General features: G+C 17.8%; 5 protein-coding genes across 5 annotated transcripts in view; 2 read left to right on the top strand and 3 right to left on the bottom strand.

The window, feature by feature from the left end:
• The window catches only part of PF3D7_1239100 (mitochondrial ribosomal protein L23 precursor, putative), a gene marked incomplete at both ends in the record, with an annotated part of 1,156 nt that extends 428 nt beyond the window's left edge, over positions 1–728 (bottom strand). Inside the window, one exon of the mRNA XM_001350749.1 lies at positions 90–728. Coding sequence (XP_001350785.1) covers positions 90–728 — 639 coding nt within the window. The remainder of the gene's footprint in view (positions 1–89) is intronic.
• A 3,067-nt stretch (positions 729–3,795) lies between these two features.
• Positions 3,796–6,264, top strand: PF3D7_1239000 (HD superfamily phosphohydrolase protein, putative; the record flags this gene model as incomplete). The annotated part of the gene is made up of 1 exon (XM_001350748.2): positions 3,796–6,264. The coding sequence occupies one exon, from the start codon at positions 3,796–3,798 to the stop codon at positions 6,262–6,264; it is 2,469 nt and encodes an 822-aa protein (XP_001350784.2).
• Positions 6,265–10,648: 4,384 nt separating this feature from the next.
• Positions 10,649–12,178, top strand: PF3D7_1238900 (protein kinase 2; the record flags this gene model as incomplete). Its single annotated transcript, XM_001350747.1, has 1 exon — positions 10,649–12,178. One exon carries the CDS (start codon positions 10,649–10,651, stop codon positions 12,176–12,178), a length of 1,530 nt encoding a protein of 509 aa, XP_001350783.1.
• Positions 12,179–14,759: 2,581 nt separating this feature from the next.
• Positions 14,760–17,138, bottom strand: PF3D7_1238800 (acyl-CoA synthetase; the record flags this gene model as incomplete). The annotated part of the gene is made up of 1 exon (XM_001350746.1): positions 14,760–17,138. One exon carries the CDS (start codon positions 17,136–17,138, stop codon positions 14,760–14,762), a length of 2,379 nt encoding a protein of 792 aa, XP_001350782.1.
• Positions 17,139–19,961: 2,823 nt separating this feature from the next.
• PF3D7_1238700 (BTB/POZ domain-containing protein, putative) lies at positions 19,962–22,394 on the bottom strand (the record flags this gene model as incomplete). Its single annotated transcript, XM_024473409.1, has 5 exons — positions 19,962–20,227; positions 20,337–21,431; positions 21,613–21,651; positions 22,055–22,153; positions 22,376–22,394. 5 exons carry the CDS (start codon positions 22,392–22,394, stop codon positions 19,962–19,964), a joined length of 1,518 nt encoding a protein of 505 aa, XP_024329173.1.
• Between the last annotated feature and the right edge of the window lie 285 nt (positions 22,395–22,679).

The following is a 22,679-nucleotide window of genomic DNA, read 5'->3' as shown; positions in this document are numbered from 1 at the left end:
TGTCATGTAATAAAATCAATAATAAAATATGTTTCACTATATAATATATTAATATATTATAATTTTCCAAAAAAAAAAAAAAAACTTACATGAGGAAATGTTTGCTTGGGAACATTATTGGGTTTAATTGTTTCAGATGAAATTCCTGAATGCATAAAAGGTTTCGTAGGGTCAGGTGTTAATTGAACAAACTCATCATCAATTCTTAAATCTGGATTTAAATTCATATTATAGTCAGATAATAAATTTGTTAAAGGTAATCTCCATGAATATCTGCATTCTCCCATATGCCAAAGTTGAGATCGTGTTGGTCTAATTTTAACATCACTTCTAACCCCATATGTAATATTTTTTTTTGTTATATATGGATTTCTACCTATATTTTTACATGACTGTATCATTTTAACACTATCCGGTACTTCATGTTCTAATGTAATAATAGCTTTTTTATATCTTGGTCCATTCCTATAATAATTAAATCTATGATCTGTTAAATTACGTCGTCGTTCAGGTATCTTAATTAATGTATTCACCTTAATTACTTTTGCATTATATATTTTTCTTAAATATTCTCGTATTTCAAATTTTGTCAAATTTATAGGAACTCTTAAAGCCAATCGGTTCTTTTCTAAGAAACTACCTGACTTATGTATACAAAATGTATGCCATGGAAAAAATACATTTCTTGGCGTTTTAGGAGGAGTATATCGAACAAAGCTCAAAAACATTATAACATATTATGGTTAAACTATAAAAGTTCTCATCCTAAACATATCCCCATACATACATACATATATATATATATATATATATATATATATATATATATATATATATGTAAAGGAATTCCTTTCTTCTTTATTCTTTCTTCTTTTTTGTTTAAGTATAACTACAACAATTATTTATTATATCATGCTATTACTCCATATAAAATACAATTCTTACATTGTACTTTTTTTTTTTATCACTTTGGATATATAACAATTATATTATATTATATATATATATATATATATATATATATATATATATATATAAATATATGTGTACGATAATATCTACATTTTAATTAAAAAAAATAAAAATTCTTACTCTCCTTATATGAATATTTATTTTTATTTTTTTATATATTAATATTCACTATTACTATAAAATATTATTAGAAAATTTTATTTTATATCATAATCATAAAAAGTGTGCTAAAATTATTTTACCATAATACACATATATATATATATATATATATATATTATATATATATGTTTATGTGACAATTTGGCTATTTAAGAAAAAAAAAAAAAAAATTTATATAAATAAATAAATTATGTGTAACCCCTATTATGCAAATTATTTAAAGGAGCAACATTTATATATAATATATTTATTATTTGCTCATTAAAATGGTACATATATATATAATACAATTTTTCTATAATTTGTTTTGAACTTTATGTAATTTGGACTTTAATATGTTAACAAATAAAGAAAGAACAAAGTCTTTAAAAACCCTTTTTTCATAATGGGTTTATATCAAATTTTTTTACATAAATAATATGATGAATAAATATATAAATATATAAATATATTATATATATATATATATATATATATATATATATATATATATTTATTTATTTATTTATATTTAAAGTACCAACTATTTGAATGTTATAATATAATATAATGCATATTATGATTAAATTTATTTTTTCTACCTTTTCATTATTAATATTTTTGTGATATAAATCCTTTAAAATATTCAAAAAGCATAATTTTGAAAACAATAAATTTAAAAAAAGAACCTTTTTTTTTTTTTACTATTTGAATAATGAACTAAAAAAAAAAAGATACTTTTACGATGATTACTTATAATATCAAAGGAATGATATAATTGACCAAATTTCCTTTTTTTTTTTTTTTTTTTTTTTTTTTAATTTCTCCATATATATAATAAATAAATTTTATCATAAGAACTTAATAAATAATAATATGACTTTTTTTCTATAAAAAAAAAAAAAAAATACATATTAATATGGAATATATTATATTAAAAGGAAGGGGGACTGATATAAATATATATAAATATATATATATATATATATATATATATATTATTTTTAAAATAACAATATCCACATAATTATGCAATTGCACACAACTATCATTTTTTTTTTTCCTCAATACATAAATTTGTTATACACTCAATATATGTTTCAATCTAGGAGTATATAAAATATATTATATATATATATATATATGATTTATATATTTGTATTTACTTTTAAATAAGGAATGCTTGTTATATTACAAAAAAAAATACAATATTTTATTTTCATAGATTTGTAATATATATATATATGAATATGTATATATTTTCATTTTACACACAAATAAAGATAATTTGACAAAAATTTTGTAGAAAAACAAAATATATATTTATATATATATATATAAAATAAATAATAAAAAAAATATTACATTTTACCAAAAAAAAAAAAAAAAAAAAAAAAAAAAAAAAAAGAGCATATATAATAATTATAAATATATAAATAAATATATATATATAATATATTTATATATTTATTATATATATCGAAATAAACTTTGTATGTAGTAAATTTTATGAAACAAATTTTAGGAAAAAATTAAAATATTGAAAAAAATACAAAATATAACAAAAGATTCAATATTATTTACAAAATGAATAAAGTGATAAGATTTAACCATGTGAACAAGGTAAACAACATGAACAGAATCAAACAAATGAGATTATTCCTTTTTTACATTATATAATTTACATATTAATTTTTTTTTTTTTTATTTTATTTTATTTTTTCCTTCTTCCCATTTGTACGACTTTTAATAAGTTGATATTTTCATTCAATAATAATAATGTGCGGAAATATATATATATATATATATATATATATATATGTATATATGTATAGATTTATTTTTTTATTTATTTGTTTATTATTCACAAATATAGTTAAAATAATTCTTACCATTTTTAATAAAAATAATATATCCTGATTGTTTTATTTTATATTTATATAAAATATATTTTTTGGATTATTATAGGAAGAATCATATTGTTTATTTTCACCCCATTTATTTATTTAATTATTTATATATTTATTTAATTATATATTTATTTAATTATTTATTTATATATTTATTTAATTATTTATTTATTGTTTCATTTGTTAATTATAATTAAATAACACTATATTATTTTTTGTTACAATAATTTATATTTCATAATAATGTAATATTAAAATGTAATTTATATTACAAAAATGTTTAATTATATATAATTTAAATTATTATTACGTATTATGTAAATATATCATTCGGTTGTTTTTTCTTTATTTTTTTATTTATTTATTTATTATAACCTTTTCCCACTAGATTAAAAAAACGTTTTATATTTTATTTCAAAAAAGTATATATAAAATCGGGGAAAAAAAAAAAAAAAAAAATGAATTCATTAAACATTATCTTTTTTTTATGTTAATTTTAATTTTCTTTTTCTTTTTTTTTTTCTTCTTTTTTCTTTTTTCTTCTTTTTTCTTCTTTTTTCTTTTTTTTTTCTTTTTTCTTCTTTTTCGTTTTTTTTTTTTTTTTTGATGTTGTATATTTTATTTGTGCATATTAAATTGAATTTGATTCAATTTTGTCATATATCATAATTAAAAATTTAAAATAGATAAAAGAATAAAAGCACCAATACAATTAAAAAAAAAAAAAAATTATAATACATACATATATATTTCAAAAAAAAAAAAAAAAAAAATGGAGATAAAATGTGATATTAATCATAATTTAAATGGGAAATGTAGTTTGCAAAATTTTGTCCGTAATATATCTTTAGACAATGAGAAAAAAGTTTTGCATGTATTTGAATTGAAGAATATTAGAACAATATATGATTTAATATTTTCTGTATCATTCTTTAAGTTTAGTAATTGTATGACAGATGTATATAATAATGATAGTGGTGAAGACATATCAATTCATAAATTAAATATAAATTGGAAAGGCCATAAAAATGTTCTTTGTGCAAATAATAAATTAAAACAAGATAATGAACTAGCAACAATTGTATATGATAAGGATATATGTAATATAAAAAATGGAACCATACAGGGAAAGAATAGCAACATTAACGATATATTAAAAAGTTCAATAAATACATCAAAGAATAATAATAATATAAATAATAATAATATAAATAATAATAATATAAATAATAATAATAATAATAATCATTTATATAATAAAGATGAATTTATTAATAATACACTTAAAAACGAAGAATATAATAACATTTTATCCAATACAGAGTTAAATAAAATGAACCCTTCTAATAATAAAGAAGAAAATAATACAACAACACTACACCCTAAACATTCAAACGTAATGGAAATTAATGAAATGAATAATTATTATGAAAAGAAAAAAAAGGAATGTACTTATAATAATGAATATGTATATTTTGATATATATATTAATTCTGATATTATTAATATATTTCATGTTAATGATAAAGATAAAGAGAAATTAATAAAATATATTTATGATATTATAGAAACTAATGATATATTAATTATGTGTATTTATTTAAATTTACAAAATGTATATGAAAAATTAGAAAAATATAATATTCTAAATATAACATTATTAAAAAATATTATTGAAGCCAACAAATTTGAATGGATGAAAAATGAAATTGGAATTTCGCTTAGTGAATTTATACTAATTATAAATTTTATTCTAAAAGTAAAAAAGAATAGAATTTTTTGTAGTAATATATTTAATCAATATAATAAAAATAATAATAAAACTACTAAAAAAAAAAAAAATACAAAAACACTCTGTGATAAAATTCATCAATTTATTGAATTCGATAATTGGACATTTAAAAATATTATAGATAATCCTTTCTTTCAAAGATTAAGAAGCTTATCACAATTAGGAGCATGCCAATATGTATATCCAGGAGCTACACATAGTAGATTTGAACATAGTCTTGGTGTTGGTTTCTTATCAGCGAAATATTTTACTCATTTATGTAATAGATCTAATTTATCACCTAATCATGGAGAATTAAAAAGAATGCTTAGATGTGTTCAGATTGCTGGTTTATGTCATGATTTAGGACATGGACCTTTTAGTCATACATTCGAAAGCTTCTTTATGAATTATAAGAAAGAAGATACAGATCATAAATGGAATCATGCTTCTATGTCTTTAAATATTGCTGAACATATTATAGAAAATTTAATAGATAAAGATGACGTACTAGATGTTAGTGATATTAAAATTATTAAAAAATTGATAAAAGGAACAGAGAATAACAAACCATTTTGTGGAATAGATCCTATAGATTCATTAATAACTGCTTCATTTGATATTATATGTAATAATAAAAACGGATTAGATGCTGACAGATTTGATTATTTACAAAGAGATGCAACTATCGCTCCACCGAATGGTACTTTGCCTTCATTAAATTGTAATCGTATTATTGGTCAAAGCGCAGTCATTAATGGGCACATAACATATAATGTTAAAGAAATTCATCCTGTATGGACAGTCTATATGAACAGATTTTCATTATTTAAACAAGTATATACACACAGAAAAGTAAGAGCCATGGAACTTATGCTCTGTGATGGTTTCCGTTTAGCTGATGATATATTTAAATGGTCAGAATCTTTAAATGACTTAGACTCATTCCTAGATCTTACTGATTCATCTATTATTTATGATATTAAAAAAAAAGCCAAGGTGTGCAAATATGATGAAAAACTTAACCATTCTTTAAACTTGATTAACTCTGTTATATATGATAGAAATTCAGAATACACATATAAATATATATCCGAAATTAATATTACTGAACCAAAATTAATCGAATATTTAAAAGATATAACTAACGAAGAAAAAATTGCTCGTTATGCTCATGGATTAAGTCCTGATGATATTATCATCGATTGGAATTATTTGAATTATGGAATGGGAGCAAATGACCCCCTAGATTCAGTTTATTTTTATACCTCAGATAATGAAGATGAGGCGTTTATAGCACATAAAGAATATAGAGGTACTCATCCTCGATACTTTGAAGAATGTAATGTCAGATTGTATTGTAAAAATAAAAAAGTAGCACATTTAGCCAAACAAGCCCATCTGAATTTTATATCCAATGAGGTTTTTACGGCATCGTCGCCTCTTCATAAAAAACAAAAGAATTGTTAAAAAAAAGGAAATATTTTAAATATATAGTGTATATTATAAGTATAATGATATAGATGCATCCAAAATGAATGTAACAAAAAGGACGTGCATATAATGTGTAACATATATATATATATATGTATATATTTTATTTTTTTTATATGAATGTTTAATTTTTCATTATTATTTTTTTTTTATGTATATTTTATTATAAGATATAAAATAAATATATATATATATATATATATATATATATATTTTTTTTTTTATAGTAGCATGTGCTCCTATTTATACATATAGCTTTCATAATTATTTATCTTATGTAGAACCATGTGTTTCTTTAAATAAAATAAAATGGATAAATAAATGAATTAGATTTCTTTAATATTTATAGTTTATTTATTGAAGGGGGGAAAGGCTTTTTATAAGACATTTAATTTTATAAATATATACACATGTGTGGGCATAAAAAAATGAAACACATATATATATATATATATATATATATATTTGTGAAAATTATTTTATTTTTACGTTAAGACTTCACATTTATTATCATTTATATTTTACAACAATATATTAATGTTATAAAGGGAACAAAATTTCTTTAAAATAGATGTTTTATATTTCATAATTATGAGTATATAAAGTAAATATATACGTATAAATAAAAAATTATAGATTTAATATATTTTCTTTTTTTGTTTTATCATTTATAATGAAATAGTATTATTTCAATAGCATTATAATATCAATGTGTATATATTTATTAACCGTGTATAAAGTTCATATATATGTAAACACTAATTCATATTATTTCATATTTTAATACTTATATATTATATGTTATACAAACATATTTTATAACCTCATAAACCAAATGCCTTCCAATAGGAATATTCGAGAAAAAATAATAATAAAAAAACAATAAATATAAAAACAAATAACATCCAGCCTTTTATAGTAGAGAATAAATTTAAAACATAATACGGAACAACTCCTATATAAAATAAAGATCCTATATATCTATAAAGAATTCATTCATTTTTCGTTCCTTTCTTTTTTTTTTTTTTTTTTTTTTTAATTCGACTGTGCTCTTAATTGTATGCAAAAAAAAAAAAAAAAAAAAAATATGTAATAAAAAAAAAGGTGATAGGAAAACAAAATTATGAACATGCAAGGTAAAATTGTAAAAAAAGAAAAAAACAAAAATTATATAACCAATAATGTTCATAAAAAAAATAATAAGAAAAAAAAGTCATATTAGCTATTCTGTGTGCATCGCAAATTTTATTTTAGAATATTTTTTTATTCCTTAAACCTTTTTTAATTTAAATAAATCAAAGAACATTGTTCTGTAGAATTATAAATAAATATATATTAAGAAAAAAAAAATATACACATATATGTATATCATATATATATGTGTATATAATAAATATACTTTATATGTATAGCGATTTTTTTTTTTTTTTAAATATGTATATGTATATATATATATATATATATAATATATTTAATATGTATATATTTTTTATTTTTTTTTCCTTCAAAATAATTTCTTTTTATGAATATAAAAAAAAAAATAATCGCAATAATAATTATTTTATATAAAAAAAGAAAAAAAAAAGAAGGAAAGAAAGAAAGAATTGTCGGTGTATTGTATATTCAGAGTGTTTCCATGTTTCAAAAAAATATATAATTTTTCAATTTTTTTTTTTCTGCTCATGTCACAAAGGTTTTAAGGTTCCTTCATATTTTTTTAAAACACATTTGTTTGCTCCAAAAAAAAGGAAAAAAAAAAAAGAAAGAAAAAGGGAAAAATAAAATACAATAGTTATAACTTATCAAAAATATAAAAACAAATGCTTAAAGTACTTATTATTTTTCTTTTTTCCTGTAGTTATACAAAAAAATTATTTAGTAAGTGCAAAAAAAAAAAAAAAAAAAAAAAAAAACTGTGTTGTCACAAAAATTTGGGATTTGCGTTTTCCTTTTTTCTTTTTTTTTTTTAGTTCTTTTCTTTTTGTTTTTATTTTGGTTTATTTATTTATTTTTTTAATCTACTCTTTTTTGACGTAAAAATATTTATATTTATTTTATACATAATTATAAAAATGTATAAATATAAAAAAAAAAAAAATTATTTCTAATATGGAAAGCTTTATAAAAAATATGTGATAGGTTTTTTTTTTTTTTTTTTTTTTCTTTTTATGAACATTATAGCTTTTTTTATTTTTTAAGAAATTTATTAATAATTTTATATTTTTTTTTTTTTTTTTTTTTTTTCATAAAATTTTGGATAATATTATATTTCTTTGGTTTATAAAAATATATTTAAATATTATATATATATATATGTAATGTTTTTTTATATATAATGAATGAATGAATTTTGTAAAAATACATTTATTTCATTTTGCTTTTACTACACATTATTATTTTAACTTCAATTCTTCTATTTTATATTATCATAATCCTACTATTCACATATTTTAATAAAAATGCTCTAAACCCATTTTTTTTTTTTTTTTCGTCCTGATTTCCGCCTTGTTTTTTTTCTTTTTTTAATATATAAAGTGATTCATTTTTACCTTGATGCTTAAAATTGCACTACACTATATGAAATTTTGAATATATATGAATGTATGACTTTTATTTTATATTGTAATATATATATATATATATAATATTATTTATTTATTATATATATTTTTTTTTTAACGTTCCTTATGAATTAAATATATTTATATTTATTTATATATATACGTATATAATCTAATAAATAAATAAATATATATATATATATATATATATATATATATATATATATGTATATACTTTTATATATGCATAAAATATATTATTAAACGAGAACAAAAGGAAAAAAAAAAAAAAAAATAAATAACCTATAAAATTTGTGGAGAATATATAAAATCATAAAATTCCGAGGAATAATATACAGCACATATAAGAATATTGAAGGCACTATAGGGAATGAGGGAAAATATAAATAAATTGTAAATTATGGATTTATTAAATTTTCCAAGATGTCAGAAAATTATAATTAAAGAATCCATAGGAATATATATAATTGTTCCTAAGGTTTTTTTATAAAAATAATAAAATAATATTTGTATGTAAGAAAATTTTATATTCAATGAAATAATATATATTTATATTCATATATATAAATATAACATTTTATACATATATTTTATTTTTATTTTTATTTTTAATTTTATTTATTTATTTATTTATTTTATTTTTTTTTTTTTTTTTCTTTACTCATTATATATATATATATATATATAAATATATGTATAACTATATAAATAAATAAAGTACACCATAAAATTTTTTCTGTTCGTTTATAATTCCTGGCTTGTTTATTTTATTATATATATATATATATATATATACAATACATATATATATATTTTTTTTTTTTTTTTTTATTCGTTCTTTAATTATTATCAGAAATTAAAAATATAATGTTTGTATTTGTTATTTAAGTTCGTTCTGTTTTTTTTTATTTTTAATAAATATGTGTTTATATATATATATATATATATATATATAACTAAATAGATAATAGTAAATATATTTCTATATTATATATATCTTTACATTTTGATGACTTAATAATAATAGAATATTATTATTTATAAGACCTTGTGTTTTTATCAAAATGTATGTATTATATGTATAAATATATATATATATATATATATATATATATATTTATTTATTTATTATTATATATATTATGTTTCCTTGTTGCTGATAATATATATATTTTATTATTTTTATTTATTTATTTATGTATTTTTTTTTTTTTTTTTTTTTTTGTACCACTACTTTATTTTAATACAGTTTTAAATGTTAGTATATAATGTGAATATTATTCGTTGTTCTTGATCTTTTGATATGCATATATATTTATATATGTAAAAATAGAAAATATTATGTTGACATGATTGTTTTGTGATTCTTCAAGAATAATTTATTGTGTACAACTTGTTTTGTACGTGTAATGTTTGTTTTGTATAAAATAGAACAAATATATTATATCTGTATATAAAATAAAATATGAAAAAATAGATATATACATCTACACATATATATATATATATATATATATATATATTATTGTTTTTATTATTTATCTATTTTTTTTTATTTCATTTTTGATTCATTGATAAGGGTACATTTATAATTATGATAAAATAGGGTATAATATTATTTTATCTATACTTTCTTTTGATTTTCTTATATTTTTTTCCTTTCTTTTCTTTTTATTATTTTATTTTATTTTATTATTATTATTTTATTTTATTTTATTTTATTTTTTTTGTATTATATTATAATACATATTATTGTTTAAAAAGAAAAAATAAAAAAAATGGAGAAAAGATATCAGCAATTGTTTAAAGGGAAAAGAATTGATTTCCCTTTAGCAACAGGAGCTGCTTCACATGTATCATTAACATATGATGAGAAGAAGAATCCATACTTATTATGTTGGACATATATATATCAAGAGAAACCAGAATTTACTGTACCTTTGAAAGGTTGTCGTATAATTAATAATATAACAGAAATTGGTCCATGTATTCATATAATTACATCGAATGAAGAGTATCAATTTCAATGTAGAAGTAAAGAGGAGTTTGATGAAATGAGTCAATTTTTTAATATGTTAGGTTATCCAATATTAGGATTTAAGAATGTATATGTATTAAATAAGAAAATTGGTAAAGGTAGTTTTTCTACTGCATATATAGGTACAAATATATTATATGGAAATCGTGTGGTTGTAAAAGAAGTTGATAAATCAAAAGTGAAAGAATCAAATGTATATACTGAAATAGAAGTTCTAAGGAAAGTCATGCATAAATATATTATTAAATTAATATCTGCATATGAACAAGAAGGATTTGTATATTTAGTCTTAGAATATTTAAAGGGTGGTGAATTATTTGAATATTTAAATAACAATGGTCCATATACTGAACAAGTAGCTAAAAAAGCTATGAAAAGAGTTTTGATCGCATTGGAAGCATTACATTCTAATGGTGTAGTACATCGTGATTTAAAAATGGAAAATTTGATGTTAGAAAATCCGAATGATCCAAGCTCATTAAAAATAATAGATTTTGGTTTAGCATCTTTTCTAAACAGTCCATCAATGAATATGAGATGTGGATCTCCTGGTTATGTAGCACCAGAAATATTAAAATGTGCATCCTATGGTACAAAAGTTGATATATTTAGTTTAGGTGTAATTTTATTTAATATATTATGTGGGTACCCACCTTTCCGAGGTAATAATGTAAAAGAAATTTTTAAAAAGAACATGAGATGTCATATAAGTTTTAATACAAAACACTGGATAAATAAATCTGAAAGTGTAAAAGAAATTATATTATGGATGTGTTGTAAAAATCCTGATGACAGATGTACAGCATTACAAGCCTTAGGACATCAATGGTTTTTACCCAAACTTACAGATATGCATATGACAGCTAATATAAATGAATTAAAAAGAAACGAAGCTATTGTACATAAATCAAATGATCAACAAGATATGTGTAAAAAATGTAAACATTTTAATAATACGCAAAATGATGATATATATAATAATAATAATAATAATCAATTAGATCCTAATAAAAATCATAAGAATAATTATAATGATTATAAAAATTATTTCCATACCATGTTAAAAATTGATGATAAATATTCTGAAAATTTAATTAAAGATAAAACAAGTATGGATTCCATTTCTTTAAATAAAAAAGATTATGATGCTTATCTAGTACATTCTAATGAACATGATACTGTAGTATTACATGGAAAATGTGAAACAACGAAGAATTCATCTTCATTATTATCTTATAAGTGTTCTAGAAGATCTCCCCCACAGAATTAGGCTATGCCAAATAATGAATGGATGAATATGAAAAAATAAAAAAATATAAAATTTGTAAAAGAAAAGGTGTATATTATGTTAATATATATATATATATATATATATATATATCTTCGCATTCATTTTTGACATGTCTTTTGTTATATTTTCAAAGGTAATAAAATGAGAAGTATAAAAAGATGTATGGAAGAAATGACTGATATTTATACATGTATATAAAGTGTCTTCATACATACATATATAAATATATAAATATATATATATAAATATATATATATAAATATATATATATATATATATTATGCACATAAATATATATATAGTTAAAAATAGTAATACACTGATGATTATATTATTGTATCACATTAGCGTGCTGACTAGTTTTAAGTATTAACATATCAAATGTTAATAACAAAAATAATATAGATAAATAAATATATATATATATATATATATATATATATATATATATATATGTATATATTTTTGTTGTGTATAAGTTTTGTAATATCCATAATCTGAACAAACAAAAAAAAAAAAAATTTTGGTTATTATATATACATATATATATATATATATATTGATTTATCTATTGGTTGAATATATATTTTCCATAAATTTATATATTTTTTTCCTTTTTTTTTGGTTTGTTTCACATATAATTAAAATAATATAGAAGTATATGCATATGTATATTTATATATATATTTAATTATTCATATAAAAAATTCACATATTTATAACATATATTTGTTTATGTATTTTTTTACGTATTTGTTTTATTAATAAGATACATATTACTTATATTGTTTATATAAATTAGCTTTAATTCAAAAGGGTAAATAATTTAATCCCACTCATCCGAAAACATAAGAAAGAAGAAAAAAAAGAAAAGAAAGGTAAATTGTTTTACAAGTTAAATATATGCGTTTATATATATGTTGAAATTTATTTTATCATTGTACAGCTATAATAGCTAAATCGTTATAAAGTATTCATTGGGTTGTCTGTTGTTTTTATATGATTTAAAAAATTTACTATACTTGCATATATATATATATATATATATATATATGTATTTTATTTTTTTATTTTTTATTTTTTTTATTTTTTATTATTTTTTATTTTTTTTTTTTGTGATTTATATATATATATATATATATATATATATGTATGTATATATATTTTTTATATATTTATAATTTAAAAATTAATTAAATATAAATTTTAAAAAGACATTTTTTTAATATACTTTTATGATATATTTAAGAAATAATATTCTTAAAAAAACACGAATAATTCTTTTATAATTTTATCATATCATATTATTTTATAAATATGATTTAACATATATGTATGTATATATTAAAATGGGTAATGGAATAAAAGGTTAGTATATGTACGTATATTTATATAATATTTGACATATATATATATATATATATATTTTCAATAGATTCCATTTTGTAATTGATTATTTTAAATGATTAATTTTTAATTTTTTTTTAATTCATGTTTTTATTGAATTTTTTTTTATAAAAATAAACAATTCTACTTAGGAGTTTATATAAACATATATATTTTAAATATATGTATTATGTCTTACAGTCATAAATTCATTTAATACAAATGCACTTTTTTTTTTTCCCTTTGTAACAGAAAAAAAAAAAAGAAAAAGAAAAAGAAAATAATCAATCTGACAACAAGAAAATATGCTCAATATATTTGATTTACACACTTACAATGTATATAAATTTAACGAATAAAAAAAAAATTAAATATAAACATATATAAGTATGATTATAATTCAAGGTACAAATATATGCATACGAGAACTATAATTTTATTTAAGTATACAAATTAAACAAAAGAAATAAAAAAAAAAAAAAAAAGGCAAGAAAAATAAAGCAGAAATCATTTTAATATTTGAAATAACAAAATGGCTAATTTATAAAAATGATATTATGAAATATATAATTATATATTAATATATATTTGCAAAAAAAGGAAAAATACAAAAATATAAATAAATAAATAAATAAATAAATATATATATATATATATATATATAATAAACATAATTACAACATGTGTTTATATACATATTTATACAATGATAAAAATTATATATATTTTTTTTTCAATAATTATGAGAAAATTTGTTCTTAAAATTCCCCCAAGAATATAAAAAAAAAAAAGAAAAAAAAAAAAATATATGCACAATGAAATTATTATATATATATATATATATAATGGAACGATTTAATAAGTCATACACATATTCAAGCACAAATGTTTCATGTTTATTAAGTTCTATTTTTCAAACAATATTAAAAAAAGGCATAGATACAAAATAACCTTACTTCGCAAATAATTCTTTCCCTCTTTTGATAACTACATGTATTTTTTTATATTTATATTATATAATTATATCACATTTTTGGTCTGTTTTAATTTCACCCCTTTTTTTTTTATTTTTTTATTTTTATTTTTTATTTTTATTTTTTATTTTTATTTTTTATTTTTTGTTTTTCATTTTTTATTTTTATTTTTATTTTTTATTTTTCATTTTTAATTTTTTTTACTTATTTCTTGATTTATAAAGATCATTTATTACTTTCTTATAATCTGCCAAAATAACATGTCTTACAATTTTATGAGTTGGTGTCAATTGTTTATTTTCAACAGAGAATGGTGTGGATGTTAAATGGAAAAGATGTATTTTTTCAATTCCATTAAGCTTATAGGTTTTGGATATATTTAGGATTTCTTCTTGAAATAATTTAATAATAATATCATGTTTTAATAAATCTTCATAAGGTAGATTTAAATTATGTTTTTTAGCATAATCTGAAAGCATAATTTGGTTAGGTACGATAACAGAAACAAGTTCATTTTCATAACTATAACCATGTACAAAAATATTTTCAATATAGATACTATTACTATATAAGTTTTCAAGTTTTTCTGGTTCTATGTATTCTCCTTGTGCTAACTTAAATATATTTTTTGCTCTATCAATAATTTTTACATATGCATTATTTTCGTTAACTTCTACAACATCCCCTGTTAAAAAAAAACCATCTTCATCAAAACATTTTTTTGTTAATTCTTCATCCCTAAAATATCCTACCATTAAACTACTACCCTTTACACATAATTCCCCCTTATTCGGATAATTTTTTGGATCATACTTCATGTTTTGAACTTTGACCACTTTAAATTCAACATTAGCAAATGGACCACCTATAGTTCCTTTAGTACTATCAAATCGATGTTGTAAAAATCCAACACCTACTTCTGTCATACCCCAACCTTCTGATATGGGAGATGAAAATATCATTTGTAAATCAATTAATTTATTTTTATCCATTGAGGAAGAACCCATTACTTGTGTTCTTATACATCCTCCAAATTTATTTCGTATAGGTTGTAATATTAAATCATATATTTTAGAATGAAATTTTCTTGAATTTTTTACATATGCACTAGTTTTATTTTTCAATGAGGTTTTAACTAAATTACGAGCAATAAATGATTTTGATTTTAATCCTTCCATAACACTATCATGAATTTTTTGTAATATTCTTGGTACCGTTATTAAGAAGGTTGGTTTCAGTTCATTCATATCACCTACTAGTTCTTTAATATTCCCAGAAAAATAACCAATTTTATGTCCAAAAAAACATACAGCATATTCAATAAAACGTTCATATACATGAGCAAGTGGTAAATAACTAAAAACAACATCATATTTTTTTAAACCTAATCTATTACCATCAATAAGATAAGCTTGTAAAAATGTTATAAAACTATTGTGCGTAATCATAACACCTTTAGGTGTCCCTGAAGAACCTGAAGTGAAAATAATAGTACAAACATCATTAAGATTACCTTTATTTTTTTTTATTTGTTTCATTAAATAGTTATTCCTTTCATCGATACTACGATTATTTGTATTCATTTTTTGAATATTATTATTATTGTTATTATTGTTGTTATTATTGTTATTGTTGTTGTTATTATTATTATTATTGTTATTACTATTATTATTATTATTATTATTATTATTATTATTAGTATAATCTGCTTGTTCCTTCTTTAGCTTATCATAAAAAGCATTATTCGGATTATGTTCTTTATGAAAATCATGATCATGCATTTCAGTCTGAGGAATTATATTCCTATTTTTATATTTATCTATTAAATCTTTATAATAATACAATTTATATCCAACATTCTTTGCTTTTTGTTTTAATTCTTGTTTTACATTCGATTCGTCATATATAATTAATATACTCAAATCCACTAATTCTTCTTTCATCTTTATTAAAGATTCTAATTTCTCTGCTTCTATACAACAGACTTTCATATTAGTTTTTTTAAAAATATAAATAACAGAATTTAAACCTATAGTATCATATATTGGTACTGTTACAAAATTGATTGCTGAAGTAGCTAAATCAGTAATAAACCACTCACTTCTATTTTTTGACCATATACCTAATATTTTAAATTGATTATAAATTCCATTATCATTAAATATATTAAATTCTATTTCTTCAAATTGATATAATGCTGAAGCAAATATTTCGATTTCATTTTTAACTTGTGCATATGTTTTAAATGTATATCCACCTAATACAACATCATTATCTCCTCGTATTTCTTTTTTCCTTTCACCTAAAAGGTCCTTATTATAATAATATTTACAAAAAAAACAAAATACTTCATATTTTGAACTAGCTGGAATCCCAAGAAAACCTGTCGTCTTTTCAAATTCACTATTTATCTTATAATTATATGGCCTGTATATATTACTCGAATTCTTCTTTCCAGTACCTTTTATTTCTTCAAAATATAATAATTCATCTACCTTATCAATTTCTAAGTCTACCTTATCCTCGTTCTCTAAAAATTTATATAATCTCTTCTTAAAATTAATAATATCCATTTTCATCTATTTTTAAAAGTGTTTCAAAAAACAAGCATACTATATTCAATATCTACTTTATATAATAATATCTACAAAACAGTTATCTATTCTACTTTTTTTTTTTTTTTTTTTTTTAAATAAATGAATCAAAGAAACAAATTATTTTATAATAAATACATATATATATATATATATATATATATATATATATTATTATTATTATTAATACGAACAAATATATATTTTATTTTATATATCAACCTTAAAAAAAAAAAATATATATATATATATATTTTTTTTTATAATTACTTTTTTCGTTAAATTAGGAGTAGTAATATTTTGAATAATTAAAAAAAAAAAAATTATAATAAATAAATTATATATATATATATTTTTACTATATTACTACCATAAAAATAAAAAGATTATACATTCATATAAAAACAATAATTTATATATTTATATATATATATAATATAATATATTATGACAAAAAGCGATAAAAACAATGAATATATATATTTTTTAAATATTTAAAATAAAAAATATATTTATAAAAAAATATAAAAATTTATTTTTATACATAAAACCAAGGAAAAAAAAAAAAAAAGAAAGAGTGAAGGTTAAATGATAACAAATTATAGTTTGAGAAATTATATAAAAAAATAAAAATTAAATAATTTTTATTTTTTCTGTTTTTATATATTTTTATTTATTTTATATTATATTATTTTATTTATTCTTATATTTTATATTATATTATTTTATTTATTATTATATTTTATATTTTTTTTTTTTTTTTTTTCTTATATATACAGATTACAAATATAAAAAGATCAAACAAATATAAAAATAAATATATAATATATGCAATAATAACATAATAAATATATATTTTATAATATATAAATCTTTATACGTATATATTAAATATATATATATATATATTAAATATATATACATATGTAATGTATATAGTTTTATCCTTTAATTGTTTTATTAAAAGAAGATTATATAATAATTATTTATTATATATATAATAATACATTATTAAATAAAATTGTTATATATAATATATTAATTATATAATATACATATATAATAAATATATATATATATAATATATATTTATAAACATAGGAAAGAATAAAACTATTTGTTTAAGTTATTATATATATATATATATAAATATATTTTATATATATTATAATTATAGTTTAAAATATTTATGTTTTTATTAAAACACAATTTTCTAAAAAGATTTTCAATAAAGAAAAAAGAAAATTTTTTATATCGACAGGGTTTTTTTCGCTGGTTTCTTTAAAATTAAAATTAATCATTTCTTTTTTCTTTTCTTTTCTTTTCTTTTTTTTTTTTTTTTTTTTTTTTTTTATTATTAATTAAAATAAACCTATGATTTTATATTTACATAATTGGTGATTACAATAAATGAGTGAAAAAAATACTTAACACTTTATTAATGTTACTAACAAAATAAAATATAAAAAAAAAATATTATATTAAATATTATATATGTATATATATTTATTATATATATATATATAGTATAATTTTATTAATTTTTATATAATAAAATAATAGATGCGCTGGGGGCAATGATATTCATTTTTCATTTATTTTATTTTATTTTATTTGGTTTTTATTTTTTTTTTTTCTTTTTTTTTACACGATTATGCATATATATAATATTTTCTTTTTTATGTATGCATTTTAAAAAAAAAAAGGTGTACTATAATTTAATATCACTATAATAAATTTTATTCAAATAAAATATGCCTTAATGTATTCATATATATAATTATAATTAAAAAAGGATAAAAAAAAAATTAATACTACGGTGTTCTAACGAATATGATACTATATATATATATATATATATATATATATAATGTTATATAGTAGGATTTATTATATATATATATAATTAGATACTTCACATATAAAATGAATGTAACTTATTATTAATATTGTACTCTTGAAAATTGTGGAAAATACAAAAAAAAATTATATATATATATATATATATATATATACATAACATATGTTAAACTTTTAATTTTTTTTTTTCTTCTTCATTACAAACTTTTTCATATATATACAAATAAAGGAAAAAATTAAATCACTTTAAATTATAACATTAAAATTTTTAATTATATTAATGTTAGAAATAAAGAAAATACATGTTCATATGTTCATAGTCGATAAATATTGAATTAGTGTATTAATAAAATTTCTTGTACATTATTCATATTTTAAAATAAAAATATTTTTTATTCTTTTATGAAACAGTGCACACATAAAAATATATACATACATGCATACATATATATGTATTTATATATATATATATATACATATATATTAAAAATAAAATAATTTATTCGGTTTAATATAATTAAAATGTACTTATTTGTAAACATTATTCATACATCCTCACTAATATTATTATTATGATATATATATATATATTTTTTTTCATATTCTTGGAATAAATTATTAAATATATTTTTAAATAAATATTTAAAAATATGTATAAGATTATAAATAGAACAAATATCTAAGTACATTATTTTCTCCATTATCTTTTTTATACATCGTTAAAACCCTTCAACAGGTCGAACCTGTAACTCTTTATAAACAACAAAAGGGTTAAAAAAATATATAAAAAAAAAAAAAAAATGTACTTTCAAAAGATCACACATATATATATATATATATATATATGTATATGTCACTTTTGTAAATATTTTGGAAAAAAAAAAAAAAAAAAAGAACCATCTTTTCAACAATAACAAAAAAATAAATAAATAAAAACTATAAAAACAACTAAAAATCTACAGTTGTGCTAAATATTTGTTCTCCTAAATTGACATTGGAAACTATTGGAAAAGGTGATGTTTCTTCTACGTCATCTATTTCTGAATATACTAGTATATCATTTGATAAATTGGTTGTATTATTATTATTATTATAATTATAATTCGCCTCTCTAGTATAGTTTCCATAGTTCTGATAATTCATAATGTTACTTTTATTTGGTGTTCTCGAAAAATTGTCATGCAATATATCCTGCTTATTACAAGATAGATTCTCTGAAAATACAAGCAGAAAATAAAATAAATAAAAATATATATATATATTTAAATTTTTTTTTTTTTTTTTTTTTTTTTTTTTTTTTTTTTTTCATTTATTTAAACTTACCACTGTTGTAAAAGAATATATTATTCCTTTCAGAAAAGGAAACATACTTATTGTCCACATTTTTTAATTTCACATTTGGAAAGGGCAAAAAGTTGTCCTTCTTTTTATTTATCATCATATTCTTTGAAGGAGTACATATTTTATTATCATTAATTTCTTCCTTGTTATTTATAAAGCTATTGGTTATATTATAATCAATGGAATTATTTCTATTGGATATATATATATTATCATTATTTATTATTTTCTTAGGTTCTTCATATGTTATATTCCTATTATTTCTTTCTTTATACATATTATCTACGTTTATATATTGTGTATCATCTGAAAGAGATATATGATTATAACCTTCTATACAATTCTTACGTTCTGATATATTAACAGGACCACTATTAATATAATCAGGAATTTCTTTATTCATATTATTTTGATTATTTTTATCTTCTCCTTCTTTTTTGTCCCCATCTTTCTCTTTATATTTTTCATCATCTATTAAATTATCCTTATATTTGCTATCATCCATTAAATTATCCTTATATTTGATATCATCCATTAAATTATCCTTATATTTGCTATCATCCATTAAATTATCCTTATATTTGTTATCATCCATTAAATCCTTCTTATATTTTGCATCATCCATTTTGTCCTCATTATATTCTTCTTCATCCGTATAAGATTTTTTTTTTTTTTTTTTTTCTTTTTTCTTTTCTTTTTTTAAAGTATTATCTATATTAATCACATTATCAGAAATATTTATAGAAGATTTTTTCCTCCTTTTTACATTAAAGCATTTCAATTCATTAAACTCACAAATGCTCTCCGATAATTTTCTTAATTTACATGCTTCTTCCATATAACCTTTCTTTTTCTTTTTTTTTTCAATAGTATTAAAAATACCTTTAAAAATTTTTTTGCTTATATTATTATCTATGTTAGAATATAATACACAAATCTTTTTCTTTATAATCTTTACTAAATTAAATAACTTGAAATAAATTGCTTCAATTAATATTTTTGTAAGTACATTTATATCGTTTTCACATATTAAAACACCATCCCTTAAAAAGTCTAAAATGTATTCAAAACGATTACCTAATCAAAAAAAAAAAACAAAAAATATAAATGCATTCATATATTTATGTTATCAACAAAATGTTTGTACTAAATATATACAACTTTATATATATATATATATATATATATATATATATATATATATATATATATTTATATTTATATTTATATTTATTTATTTATATTTATATCAGTATACCATTTCTATCTATAAATATTTCCTCCTTATTATAGTTATCTACAAATAAATAAAAAAAAAATCAAAATATTATGATAAGTACAAAAAGGAAGGTTAACAATATAAACAGATATACAATATTTATAAATACATATCATTCAAAATATTAATATAAAAAGAGTAACACATTATTACATAAACGCGAGAGTTGTAATTACATGAAGAATCAGATTTATTCTTCAAAGTATTTAAAAGGAATAAATGAAAATTTAATACAAATCCAAAAAAATAAAAATAAAACAATAAAAAATTAAATAAATAAATAAATATATATATATATATATATATATATATATATATAATGAAATGATTTAACCAAAACATGTTTTATAAAAATGAAAAATGATATTCAAGTTTAAATATATACATTTCACATATAAAATATATGCAAAAAATAAAGTACCTAATATAATTTCGTACAAATAGGAACTTTTATATCGACATATTAAATTAAGAGTAGTCATATAAATCTTCCCTCCAACATTTATTTTAATTATATTATCTGTACAAAAAAATAAATAAAAAAATAAAATAAATAAATAAAAATATTATAATAATATAAAATTATATTTTATAAATAAAACAACAGGTTAAAATAACCATGTATTTATTTTATCGTCTTATTATACTTTAGTATCTCTCATACACACTATCATATTATAATGCTATGAATAAATATATTAACACATTTACTAAAAGATCCCTTCAATTGTTTTTTATATACCTTTATTGGAATTGTCCATATTTTATCATACGTGTTTATATAATTATATAAAAGGTAAAAATATAAAATAAAATTAAAGAAAATGAATATAAAGAAAAATATAAATATATAGAAAAATATAAATATATAGAAAAATATAAATATATAGAAAAATATAAATATAAATAAATAAATATATATTTATATATATATATATTTATTTATTTATTTATATATGTGTGTGTATATATAAATAGGGTTCTTAATTATTATAATAAATCCTTCAATATAAATATACAAATGTATATTATATATAAATTTTTTA

Source organism: Plasmodium falciparum, assembly GCF_000002765.6.
Source record: "Plasmodium falciparum 3D7 genome assembly, chromosome: 12".
NCBI classification, from domain to species: Eukaryota; Apicomplexa; class Aconoidasida; order Haemosporida; family Plasmodiidae; genus Plasmodium; species Plasmodium falciparum.
This window is presented reverse-complemented; position numbering and strand designations above follow the sequence as displayed.